General features: G+C 41.4%; 1 protein-coding gene across 1 annotated transcript; it reads right to left on the reverse strand.

Annotated features, from left to right (window-relative positions):
• Window positions 1-7,158: 7,158 nt before the first annotated feature.
• Window positions 7,159-8,100, reverse strand: LOC142848271 (olfactory receptor 2B2-like). Its single transcript, XM_075970087.1, has one exon. It carries the CDS (start codon window positions 8,098-8,100, stop codon window positions 7,159-7,161), a length of 942 nt encoding a protein of 313 aa, XP_075826202.1.
• Between the last annotated feature and the right edge of the window lie 5,549 nt (window positions 8,101-13,649).

Genomic DNA, 13,649 nt, shown 5'->3' on the forward strand with positions numbered 1-13,649 from the left:
TTGGTATAGGAGCGGTTGTAATAATCTTATAAGTGTGTATATTGCCTATTTTTAAAATGTTTACGATTTTTTTTAATAAGAAGGTATGAATGTTATTTTACAGTTTTATTGTAATGCTTCTTCCTGATTTATTGCAATCATTGGGAGTCCCAGGAACTTGACACCGCCTTGAAGACCATAAGTCTCCCTCCAGGGATGGAAAGGTATTCGGACCCGGGCAGTAAGGGGGACCCGGATATTGTTGGGGGGCAGTAAGGAGGAGAGCACCTGCGGAGGCCGTGAATATCACCTCAAGGGCTAAAATTCTTAGCACTCGCTTAGGAATCTGGACGGAAACGGGAGGAACGCGAGCAGGAGAATGAAAAAAAGTTAAAAAAAAAAAAAAGGGAAGGAATTCCCCAGGCCAACTAGAGGGCGCAGAAGAGCAGAGCAGAGGGAGAAGAGGAACCCCACACCTGCCCAGGTTCGTGGGATCCAGTGCTGCTCCCTGCTGGTCGCCTTAGGAGTTTCAGTCAAGGTTACATTGATTTAGGAAGTAGCTCCCAGGTGTCCTTTAGGAAAACCGAGTGCAGTGTCTCATCAAGGGATAACGTCTCCCAAAAGGCACAATCACGACTTCCATAAAAATATAAACATGAACTCGTTTTAGACGACTTTGTATAATATAACAAACTCAAGATATGATTTCTGTACTCAATCAACAAAAAAATCCAAAGAAGAGAAGCTTTTCCATAAGGGATCAGGAATGACGAAATGAGTGTGTGAACGAGGTCGTAACTAGGTTTTCCTTTGCGCATATTAAGTCTGGCTTTTGCCTGGAGTCTCCTTTCAGGCACCTCCCGGATGAGAATATAAATGTGCAGCCCTACAAAAACTTCTGGAGAAGTTGAAAGGGTAGAGAAACTCTCTCCAAAAGTCTTTAGGATTCCGAATATACGATGGGACAGAAGCTGAGGGTGGAGCCGGGCAATGAGGGTAAGAGAAGTAGGGGGAAGGTGGGAGATAAACCAATCAATCTCTTTTAGGTATGTTGCCTCAAAGTCCCAAATCCCGTGGTAGAGGAGAAAGGATATTCAATATTGTTTCGAAATGTAAAACCTGTTCAGCAAAAGGAGCTGTATAGAAATTTAAAAACAAGCCACTGACAAGCAAAAAACATACACTACTTTCATGATAAAGGGATTTTCCCCAGAACACATTGTTAAATTAAAAACCATATTGAGGAAGGAGAGACCTTTGGAAGCAGCACTGGAGAGAGAGACTATGGCAGGAAGAACACTTTCAGAGCTAAACTGTCCAAAAACGAAACTTAAAAAAAAATTACATTCAGGAGAGACTTCAATGAAAAATTGCTATGGCAAAGAAAGAAAAGGACTCCTGAAGAAAAGGAAAAGGCCTTTATGCCGCAGAGAACACTGATGCTAAGGCTGGGCCTCAGAAGCAGTGATCCTATTTGCCTCTCAATCTCTCACCCACTCAGAGGGCGGAAGGCTCACGTGTCACTATTCTTTTTGAAAGTTTTACTTTGTTATTATTATTTGTGTGTTGTGTATGTGTCTTGCAAGTGTGAGGCTGTGCGTGTCGTGGAGGTCAGGGGACAATCCTTTGAAGCTGAGAGGCTATCAGGTCTGAATAACAAGTGCCTTTGCTGTTGGAGCCATCCCTCCATCCCTGATGCCCGCCCCCTCTTGTTTACTTACAACAAAGCTAGATTCTCATTATTTGTCGCTGAGTGATGAGCTGAACTACTTGCTTACCTTTGCCATCCGCCAGACTAAAATGCTCACGGACTAAATGCTGCTCCTCTTAGCACGAGCCAAGCAACAAGAGCAGCTTCCTTGTGTGTAAGGCATTATATGATATGATCGTGCTGCCCTTTCGTCTAAATTCCTCAACCGCTGGCTTTTTCTGGTGTAAGGACATTAAAGGAGATCATTCTTTTCGAGTCCTTCGTAAAGCACAGAGCCAACACCTCTATTAAGAAAAGAGGTTAAGAGGAAGAAAACATAGCAACTATATTTGATCAATGTTTGACAAGATGTGGGAGCCTTCAGACAGACCATTTAAAGACCCAGGGTGAGCCATCTATCTTCATGATTGCATTTGTTGAAGTTCACCATGTCTAAGTGGGCTGAAAGGAGAATCCAACAGATATCACACAGTAGAGACAAAAATCCTCACTCTCAACTCTGTAGGTGCAGAAGGCATTTGATATATTCAATGGCCCTTGAAATGTATGTTTATATACCCATGAACATATATACACCCTCATCTCCCCCCCCCTCTCTCTGACACACACACACACACACACACACACACACACACACACACACACACACACACAGAGTCTTTCCCAGCCCTTGGGAGGCAGAGGCAGGCAGATCTCTGTGAGTTCAAGTCCAGCCTGGACCACAGAGGGAGTGCCAGGACAGGCTCCAGAGCTACACAGAGAAATCCTGTCTCAAATCTCCTACCCCCCAAAAAATTTTTGGTCAAAAATAATAAAAACACTGTAATCACATTTCTTGGTTTAAAAATATACTATCAAGCAGAAACAATCAAAATAGAAAAGTTCTGGCATAAAAACAAACAAAGCGATAGCAGAATAGAAAGATTAATATTAATCCTGTACTTCTATGTCAACTGATTTTTAACAAAGATGCAAAAAACACATTTTCAAGATAGGGCGGGCTTTGTATTAAAAAATAGAGGAAATATTTGACAGCATCAGAATGTGGAAGGCTTTTTTGGACAAGCTCTTAAATGCACAAGAGATAAAAGCCAAAGTATATGGGACCATATCAAGCTCAGATGCTTCTGCACTGAGAAAGCAACTGAAAATAAAAGATGGGAGATGTCTGCAAATTGTATATGTGTCATTATTCAGAATATAGGAGGAATTCAAGATATAGCAAGGCCTTAAAAGACAGAAGAAATGGCAACAGTCCTGAGCAGACATTTCAAAAAGGACGACATAAAGATGGGCGGGGGATTTCTCTAAGAAGGCTGAGCCTGGCTTCATCAGGGAAATGCCAATGAAACCCACGATGACATCTGTCATCTCACCCCAGTAATACTCGGCTTTATAATACTGGTGATGGCATAGATAAAGCGGAACATTTAGGTACTGTTGGTGCTAATGTAAATTAGTTACCCACCACAGAACACAATTTAAATTAGCACACCCGTTAGAGAAAACAGTTTGAAGATTCCTCAAAGACCTAGAAATACCACATAATGCAGAAATCTCACTGTTGCACACTCATCTATAGTGCTGAAACCTCACTCTTGCACACTCGTGTACAGAGCAGAAACCTCTCTGTTGCACACTCATCTAGGAAATGGCATCAGTATTTCGAGGCATCTGCACTCCCATGTTTTCTGTGGCTGTAGTCACAACAGCCAAGGGATGGGAATTTTAATTTATTCTCCTGCCAACTTCTGACCAAAGTTTAGTTCAATGTATATCCTAGTAAGCGATGCAATCTCCCTTCTACTGCTTCAAATAGGAACAATATGTAGAGTTTAATATCTTCTTATGATAGTAAGATAGGGATGATGCTAGGAATAAGAACAAAGTGGATTCTTGCCCATCTCATCAAGATTCTAGGAAACAGCTTAACTTTGTCCTTCTCGCTTTAGCAGATGAAGGCCTACGTGATCCCCAGCAGCAGAGATGGCTCAGCACTTTAGCGATGAGGTAGGTATACAGGCACGCCTCATACCTTGTGTTACCTTAATTAGCAAGAGGTGGGGCTGAGAATCTTAAGAGGAAGTATTTATTCTAGATGATTTAGATGGCTCCCAAGTGCCATCCTGGATATTTATGAGACAGACTGAGAGAGATTTGACCGAGGTTCACAAAGTGGAGAAAGCACTGTGAAGGGACCCAGAGGTGAGACCACATAGCTGTGAATAAGCGACCTGACACACGCAAGGCCTCCAGAAGCTGCAACAGGCACGGGACAGTTCCTCCCAAGGACGCTTCCTCCCTCACCACTCAAATGTGAAAAATGGCCAGGCTGGTTGATACCTTGGTTTCAGGTACAGAACCTATGGAACTTTGAAAATCTTCTTCACATCTAACGAAGTTCTTCTTATACCTTCTAAGACCCTAACCTTTTGGGTAGAAGAATCTTTACGAGCTGTGCACTGCGGTTCCTCTCCAGCATTTGTAAATCTCAGAGACACTTACTCATTCCTGTCATTCCATATTTTCTAGTGTGACATTCATGAGCACAATCAAAATAAGCAATTCTGTCCCTTGAAGCCACAACCACCAGCTCAACGTCTACACAAGACTGGAAACAGTGTTAGACAGCTGTCATTTTCTGTCTGCTTTCTTTCCTTTAGTCACTTAGAGGAATTCGTGTATTAAGTTTGATCTCACTGTTGAAAACTCCTGAAACAGAATGAAATAGAAAAGCATTGAGTAGGTTGTTGACTCAACCTTGTTTCATAAATATCTGGTTACCAAGATTGTCAGAAATGGTCAACTTTGTTAGGACTTTTATAGTATTGATATTGTTATGAGTTCTTCCATTGTTGATGTTGGATTCCCCTCTGTATACTATGAATATGTTTTATTACCTTTGGTTAATAAAGAAGCTGCTTTGGCCTATAGTAAAGCAGAATAAAGCCAGGCTGGAAGAGATAGAGAGAGAAAGTAGACAAGTCAGAGAGAAGCCATGTAGCTGCTGACAGAGAAAGACACCAGAACAGAACTTTACCAGGTAAGCCACAGCCTTGTGTTGATAAACAGATTAATAGAAATGGGTTAATTTAAGATGTAAGAGTTAGATAATAAGCCTGAGCTAATAGGCTAAACAATTGCAATTAATATAGTTTCTGTATGATTATTCAGGCCTGGGCAGCCAGGAAATGAAAGTGCAGCCTCCACCAACACATTGTCCTAAAATCAACTTCTTGAATTTTTTTACCCAGTGGTAGGAATTCTTCTCCTTATGAAAGAAACTACATTTTTTTGAGCACCCTTCCAATCTGATGTCAATGACATCAGGACAAAGCACTCCCTACTCCGTGATGAATAAATCCATGCCTTAAAAAGTCTTTGAGAAGGTACCTTTTAGTGTAGAAAATGAATTTGAAATATCTATACTAATTTATGTTAAATACCACCCATTTGTTGCTTTTACTTCAAACCTTATTTCTCACATTTTTAGAATTATTATCTCTTATTACATCATCCTTTTAAAGTTGGCCATCCTGTCATATTTAAATTTAGACAGGCTATTGGTAAGTGTCAATTAGTAGAGTAAAATATTTAAATCTTGTAGCAACAGTGAATTCTTCACAAGATAGTAGCATTTTATTAATAACTTTTAATGAGAAGTTTAAACATAGAGGGAGCACATAGGATGATTCTGGCCCCTTAGTCACAATTGCTCCACATTGTACAAAAGTGTAATATAAATCACCTGGGGAGATAAAGAAACACATATCATATGTATATGCATCAACTAATAAGAAAATATTTCTAGAATTTAGATGTAAATCCCTTTAAAATTTACTGGTTTACAGTGTGCTGGATCGATTTGGTTGCTCATCTTTTAAACCATAAAATGCTTCGATTTCCTTCACTCTGCTTACTCCTCCAACCCTACCTCTGGCTTCTGTCAAGGGTCAGGAAACAGCTTGTGCTGGCCTCACGATAGTTCTGAAGGCTGGATCTGATCCCAGATGGAATTTGAGAAAATAGTCAGCACTGTCTCAGAGGGCCAGGGTGGAGCACACGCTTCAAAGGCTTACTCCTCAGCCTCTGGCCTTTGAGAGCCATCGCAGTCAGCTCCTCATAGATCTCTAAAGACACTGACATTGACGCTGAAGTGACATAAAAAGTTGTCTCTGGAAATTTGGTCTTTCCTTTACTTGGACTTTAAGATAAGCATGGTCTTCCCTTAGAAAATGCCCTCTGGTTTGCAAAATATACTTTAAGTTTTCTCTCCCATTTTTCCAACCTCCCATTGATAGAAATAAAGAATATGATCCCAGTATAATTGCTATTTTCTTTAACTGTAAGTAGAGCAGTTCTTAAAGTCTGGTCCCTGACAGAGAACATCAACATGTCCTGGGAGTTTGTAGAGAGAGAACTTCTTAGCCTTGCCTCAGACCTGCTGGGTTAGAAATCCTGAGGGTGTTGCAACTCAGTGTAAGTGTTCCACGTGTGGGTGTTGTTGTTACTGCCTTTTCTGTTTTAAGATCAGTTTGATGAAAAAAGAATCAAAGAGATCAATTACAGTGTGATATATAATAAGCATGATGAGTTATGACTTCTAGTATACAAAAATTTTGTTCAGCACTGTTGAATTCTGAAAGCAATATGGAAGAACTATAAATTATAATCTGTGTTGATACAAGGCAACTAACAGAAAACAAACTTTCTTCTTACATAAGAAAAGTACAGGAAAAATAAGTGGGCATCACTGTAAGACTTCTTTATCATTTAAACTATATCTCCTTTAGGAGTTAATGAGAAAAAATATATATATACATTTATGAAAAAGCATTTAAAATTCCAAACAAGAGTTTGATTAAAGGTTAAAATATTTCTTTATTATTATTTATTTTTTAGTAGATGAAACAGGATGTCACTTTAATAGAAGTAGAAACTGTAAAAATAAAATAATAAAATAGTTTAATAACCTTTGGGTGGGGGATGCACTGTGGAATTTAAATTGTGTTGGTGTGGAAATAAAGCTGAAATTTATACAACCTCAAAAAGATGGATCTAGGGCCAGCATCACATACTTCCGTTCAAGCTTCTACACATCTCTAAAAGAGTGTGGGGGTGTGCTTATATATCTGACAGCGTATTCGCATGTATAGTAAATGCCTTGTTTCTGTAGAAAGGATTCTCAGATTTGTACCTGAGAAATCTAAGGAGGCTTACCAAGCACACACAAATTATGAAGCTTGAAAATGTGCAGTGTAGGGTTAGCTGTTTGGGGGGGGGATCAGAGAAGGCAGCTACCAGGGCTTGTGAAATGAATATATTTAGGCAGCAGAAAGCTGATGTAGTTTTTTCTCGGCAAGATTTTATTTGATGAGGATCATCATAATAGTTCAAAAAAGAAGAAAACAATATAATTTATGAGGTTGTAAAAACTTACACTAATAAGGATGTTATTTGGGCATTCCTTATTTTTTAATCAAGAAGACCCTTATCACCAACCTCTTAAAAGCTCCCTTTACCTCTTTGTTCCTAAGTGTGTAGATGAGGGGGTTCAGCATGGGTGTGATGATCCCATAAAAGAGGGACACCATTTTCCCTCTGTCCTTGGAGGCAGGGGACGGCGGCTGCAGATACATGTAGATGGCAGTACCATAAAACAGCACCACCACAATTAGGTGGGAGCCACATGTCCCAAATGCCTTTCGCCGACCTTCAGCTGACCTGATCCTCAACACTGCTTGAACGATAAAGGCATACGATATGAGGATGAGGGTCACAGGTATTAAAAGAAACAGCACACTGATGAAGAAGAGTTCTGCTTCATTCGCCGTCGTATCCACACAGGACAGCTTGAGTAGGGCAGGAACCTCACAGAAGAAGTGATCCACTTTCTTGTGGCCACACCGTGGCATCTGAAGGGTCCATGTGGACTGCAATACTGAGTTGCTGAAGCCACTGATCCAACACGCAGCCGCCAACTGCAGGCAGCGCCTTTGGTGCATGATGACTGAGTAATGGAGAGGCCGACAGATGGCTATAAATCTGTCAAAGGACATGACGCCCAGGAGAAGACATTCAGTGGAACCCAAGGCCAGGAAAATGAAAAGCTGGACCACACAGCCTCCATAGCTGATCACCTTCCGGGAGCTGCAGATGTTGACGAGCATCTGGGGCACGGTGCTCGTGGTGTAGCACAGGTCCAGCAGGGACAGGTTCGTGAGGAAAAAGTACATGGGGGTGTGGAGTTTGGAATCCAGGCGGGACACCAGAATTATCGTCATATTCCCAAAGATGGTCAGGATATAGGACACCAGAAACACCACAAAGAGTGGCAGCTCCAGCCATGGCCGATCTGAGAACCCTAAGAGAATGAACTCCCCTGAGATGCTCTCATTCGCCAGAGTCATGGTAAATGGTGCAGTCTCCGGGTCCCTGGAACACAAAGGGTTAGTAAGCCCGTGAACATGTTTATTGACAGCATCACTTAGATATGAAGTGACGATGCCAGAGCATTTCCTGCCTTTCCAAACTGATGCTGTTAGTGTGAAAACCGTGTTGATAAAAGGTTAAGCGTCTGTCTAACCTTCCACAGGTGTTCATGGATTGCCAACAGTTTTTAACACAGCGATTTCAAGTTTGCAGCACAGTGTCCGTTTCTACAGTCACAGAGCTTCTCCTCTGTGTTTGCCTGTCCTGTGGACGGTTGTTCTGGGGTCTTTCTACCTGGGTGTGTGCTGTTGAGGGGGACAGAGATATTGCTCCTGTTGTTTAAATTCACTTAAATTTCTTCCCAGAATCAGTGAGAGTGTCTGGATGCAGGCATTTGTTAGAATTATGTAAACCTCATTTCCCCACTATTCCTGCCATTCTCTAAAATAAGTGCAGACATTAATTATAGCATCGACCTCGTAAGTTTTCAGACACGGTGTCAGTAGACTCATCCTCCAATGCTGTGTCACAGAATCCACAGGTACTGTTAGCTGCTGTGACAGTGAGGCTGGCGGGCCTGGCTCATCTGCCTTCGGGAACTAGTTTCACTGCGTCTTGTGCTCTGATCTTAGGGTCCTCATCTTTAAGGTGAGGACACAGATGCATTTTCTGGCCTGTTGAGAGTCACAGGTGCTCCCACTCAGCCTAACTCTGGGAGGGAATGGAAGAGTGAGCTCAAAGCATCCACACTGACAGAGGGCCGGAAGTGCTCGAAAGAGTCACTTGGAGCTCCTACAGTGTTCTCTTTCCAAATATGTAAGCATGCAAGTGGCTATGCTACAGCCCTCACAGTCAGCTTCAACCCCGGGATCAAAGAAACAGATTCTAAGTGTGGATGCTATCTTTTGTGTAAACAGTTGGCAGTGCCTGCTCCACAGGCGCGCAGGTGCTGGGCCACAGGCATCAGAGAGCTGGGATACTCTGAGGAAGTGTTCATAGCTCTGCATTGTGATAGCACTTCTGAGACAATCTGTTGTGAATGTGTGCATCACAAACAACTCTCAGTGATAATCTACATTATTTTATGATTTAATCATTAGAAATTATGCTTTTCAGCTTTGGTCCTGTTCATCAAAATGCTTGTTAGCAAACGGGGCTGATTTTTTTCTACTCATTGCAGAACATTTACTCCCTCAGGAAGCATCCCCCCCTTGCTTCCATCTCAGAAATCTGAAGTATATGGTGATAGAGAGGGACTTTAAGTGTCAGGTTTTTATTTGAGATATCAGGTGCCCAAGCTTGTATGGAACTTCCTGGCAACCAAGGCTCACCTGGAGCTTCCTTCTGCTCCCACCTCTAGAGCACAGTTAGCAGGAGAGCACTATCACTCCCCGTTTAGTGATGCTGGGACGGAACCCTGGGCTTCAAGCGCAGTCAGCAAGCGTTCAGCAAATCTGAGCTGGATTCCCTGTCTTGGATGGATTTTTAAGTGAAAATGTGTGACTGGACAGCTGGGCAGCAAGATGCCTCCCATTTAAAGAACATACAGCATGCAGCATCTAAATACGAGCCTGCAGACTGACAGGTGCCCTGAGGAATGCAGAAGAGGCTCCTCCCTGGGAAACAGAGGCAAGAGACAGGAGAGCAAAGGCATCTTAGCCTACTCTGACAGTAGTCTGTTGAGTTTTAAAATAAGCACGTTTCTCGTATAATATTTTTAATTGCTTTACTCCCCAGTCTATTTGCGTTTCTATTTTCAGACTAGTGCAACTTTAGACAAGACTTCAATAGCCATCAGACTCAAATCTTCATAAGAAATCTAATTTCTTTAACTCAGTGCTTTCTTAAAATTCAGTATGACTCTATGAGGGCATTTAAAACATGAGATGAAGAAACACATTTTTATCCTCTTAGTCAAAAACATACATTGCCAAGAATTGTGGGAACAAGGTAGAAAGAACAGGATAAACAATATTAGAAATATACATTTCACATACTTTACAGTTTTATTTTTGTTATTTTTGCCTCTTCTTAGAAAGGGTTTTATGGAGCTGAGGCTAGCCTCCGTCTTGATACATAGCTGATATTGGCATTATCCTCTTGCCTTTCCCTCCGACATGCTGGGTCTTTAGCATAATATACAGTTGACATAGCTTTGTATTATAAGAGTGTATCACCTCAGTTCACCAAGGACTTGCTGTCCTCGTATAGTAACTGGTAGAGTTACTTTCGTTTCCAAACTGGATCCTCACTGGGTAAGTTGTAAAGTCTCTCTAACTGAGGCATAAAATGATCTCTGTATTTTTGCTAAAAAGGCATCTCACCAGTGAGGACAAAGCATGTGTTTTCCTCTAACATGACTAATGCCCCACTGGCTTGGCCTCGATGCTATGTTTCTTCTGAGAACTCAGCAAAAGACTGTCTCTCCAGGAAGCCTCATTATTGATAAAGGAGAGAAAGTTAGTCGACTCATTTCTAATCAAAAGACCCCCTCACCCTGAGAGTCATAATTTATAACTGCTTTATGATGGCATATTAGTGCACCTGTGATATGTGACATCCTCTCATACTCCATCGTCACAGCACAGGGAGGAACAAAAACACTTATCATTCTAGCAGGAACTGTTGGAGCAGAGTACCACAGAGAGACAGCCAGGAAAGGCAGGGAGGGAATGGGAGAATTTAATGCTCCGGTTCTCACGCTGTACTTTATTCAGCTTGCTGAATGTATCCGTCTTTCAAGTGAGACCCTCCTAAAAGCATAGCTCTAGATAGTATTGATATGATCCTGTATTTTAAGTAATTTGAACTCAGACTTACAGCCTTTGCCTTAGGGAAAAGTATTTCCTAATAAAAAAAGAACACAAAACCAAAGGTTAGGGTGCCCTTAGCTGCATTAATAAAATGACATAGGTTATGTATGCTATTATCCTTGCCTCTTAATGCCTACTCTACTTGCTTGCAGGTACTGCTGGTGTCTTTGAGGCCACCGAATAGGTTTTCTCTCCTTTAAAACAAACCTGCATTGCAGCACCTTAGGGTGACACCATTCTCCTTTGGAAGAACACAAATTCACTTAGCCAGCAAACAGTGAATAAATAAATAAATAAATACATACATACATAAACAGAAAACATTTGGGTCGCAGGAGAGCCCAGCAGTGAGGTAAAAGCTGACAGAGGTTATTGAGAGTTCTAGAAAGTTGCCAAGGGGTCTTTACAAGTTTTATCTGCAGTCATCTAAGAGTATTTTAATCCAAAGTTTAGGATGTTTCCTTAATGAATAATATCATTACCGTATTTATTTATATATTTATTTTTTAGCCTGTTACGGGTTGACCTTGTATTTCACATCTCCCTCTTGAGTTTCCTAGCTCCATATCTGAGCTCCTCGAAGACTCAAAAAGGTGAGCGAAATCTTGATACAACTCTTTAGATTTTATGAGTCAAGAATATTGGAATAAGAAAGTAAGAAGAGTCGATTCCAGGTCTGCCAACTGCACAGTTGAGCAAGTGAATTAAGCTTTTCGAACATCAGTTTCATTTTCTGCAGTGGGATTGAGCTGTTATTTTCCTCTCTATGGGAAACTCTTTCCTTGTGATTCCTCACATTATCGTATACCCTGATGTGATATATACCCTCTGGCCACACTCTGAATTATAATTTTGCTGAATTATAAGCATAAATAAAAGGGGTCCCTCTGCCCCGCTATTAAGGGAAGGTTTTACTTAAAATTTACCCTGTAGAAAAGCTGGGCCCTGAAGGCAGAGCCTGGGTTTATAGTCTCCTCTAGCTTAGCTTGCTTTTCTGAGAGCCCAAATCTGCTTCAGCAGCCAACAGAAGGCATCACTGACCTGCTTTGAAGACCACGAGAGATGTCTTCTAACTCTCAAATTCTAATGCATGTTTTAGCAGTTTGTATAAGTGTGTTTACTTACCACCAACTTAAGCATTGAGAATGGATGGGCTTGCTTTGACGTCCAAGTGGCCTTGAATGCAAGTAGAATTAATTTAAAATGCTCAGATACTGTAGCCCCTTCCTGCACTGTTTAGCTGTATACTCATTTTGGCAAATGGAATAAAGTTCTTTAGTTTCACTTGCTATGGAGAAGTTCTGAGGTCCCCAAACACAGTTGTCTGGAAAGTGAGTCGGAAGTATCACTCAGGACTGGAAGGTGTGCCATTGGTTCCATGTCTCTTACAGTTTAGGGACTCTACTGTTATATTTAGAGATTATTTTCCCCTGTCAGTCTTGCAAACCTGGGTAAAAATACTTCCTCTGTGAAGGCTATTGTTGTTTTTTGGCCTTGTGGAAGAAATCTCAACTCTACATTGCCAAAGCCTTCTGTTTATAGTGACAGAGTCAGCACTTGACCCAATGGGACACAGGCAGGGGATCTTGGAAATGGTGGCTCATCATTGATTAGCTCATGAAAGAACTTCCCTCTAGGGATGGGATGCTCTACTTTTTCAACGAAATGGCATGAAACTGAGGTGCTTTATCAAATGGAAACTAAAATTGTGCTCAGTAGGGATTTATTTTCTTTTCGTAAGTTATCCAGAGAGTTTCCCCAAACCATTTAATTGTTTTTGTTTGTTTGCTTGATATTTATTTTTGAGACAGTGTCTGGCTGTGTAGCCCAGGATGGCCTCAGCCTTCTAAGTGCTGAGATTACAAGGGTGTGCCACCACATCTGCTAAGTGCTGGGATTACAGGGGTGCATCACCACATCTGCTCACTACTTAGTTTGATGAGGACAAAAAAAATTACTTTACATATAAATTTCCTAAGATAGCATGCAAGGTCATGTTGTTACCCTTTGATTTAATCAAGAAGAATCCTTTAGATATCCTTTGATATCTGTTGGTCTCTTTTGTCTGACTAAACCCCCCTCTGCTTCCTGCATATCATCGATGCTCATCTGCATCCAGGACACCATGGTTTTGAAGAGCTCCTTTTCCAGTCTTCTGTGTTGATTAGTTGACACTCTACCAAGTGCCCACGTTCGTGTTCACAGTTTAAAGTAGTGTGGACTCGTGTATTCCCTCTCCAACCTATCAGTTGAATCTCCATTCAGTTGTTATTTTGACCTTAGATTTCTCCAAATTGTGCCCACATAAGTCTCTCCAAGCTTCCACTACATCCTTTTGTCCTGTCCTCTTGTTTCTAGAAACACTTCCTTAAATTACGTACAAGATGTGTCTGGAACTGCCATTTCTCCACAACACTCTGGATTCCTGCAGGAGGGGATGGGGGAAAAAGCATGATCTAAGAGTGCATGAACACATTAGTATGTATTATCCACACACAGACATTCTCCACCTCTTTCTAGCTCATTCATCTGTGTGCATTAAGCACATCAGTTCTCAGTGATACCTTCATTCCATTCTAATTTGTAGAGTTGTTCAGGTCTTCTCCCTTTTCTCACTTTTCCATTACTTCTCCAAGTAGAAAAAAACCAAGCTCCTCGACCCAATTCCTTGCTTATTGAACCCTCTGCATGTAATCACCCTTGCTTTGAGGCAA

The sequence above is a fragment of the Microtus pennsylvanicus genome, chromosome 4, assembly GCF_037038515.1.
Source record: "Microtus pennsylvanicus isolate mMicPen1 chromosome 4, mMicPen1.hap1, whole genome shotgun sequence".
NCBI lineage: Eukaryota > Metazoa > Chordata > Mammalia > Rodentia > Cricetidae > Microtus > Microtus pennsylvanicus.

Coding starts and splice junctions, on each gene's coding strand:
- LOC142848271 (XM_075970087.1), bottom strand. CDS start 8,100: ATGACTCTGGCGAATGAGAGCATCTCAGGGGAGTTCATTCTCTTAGGG.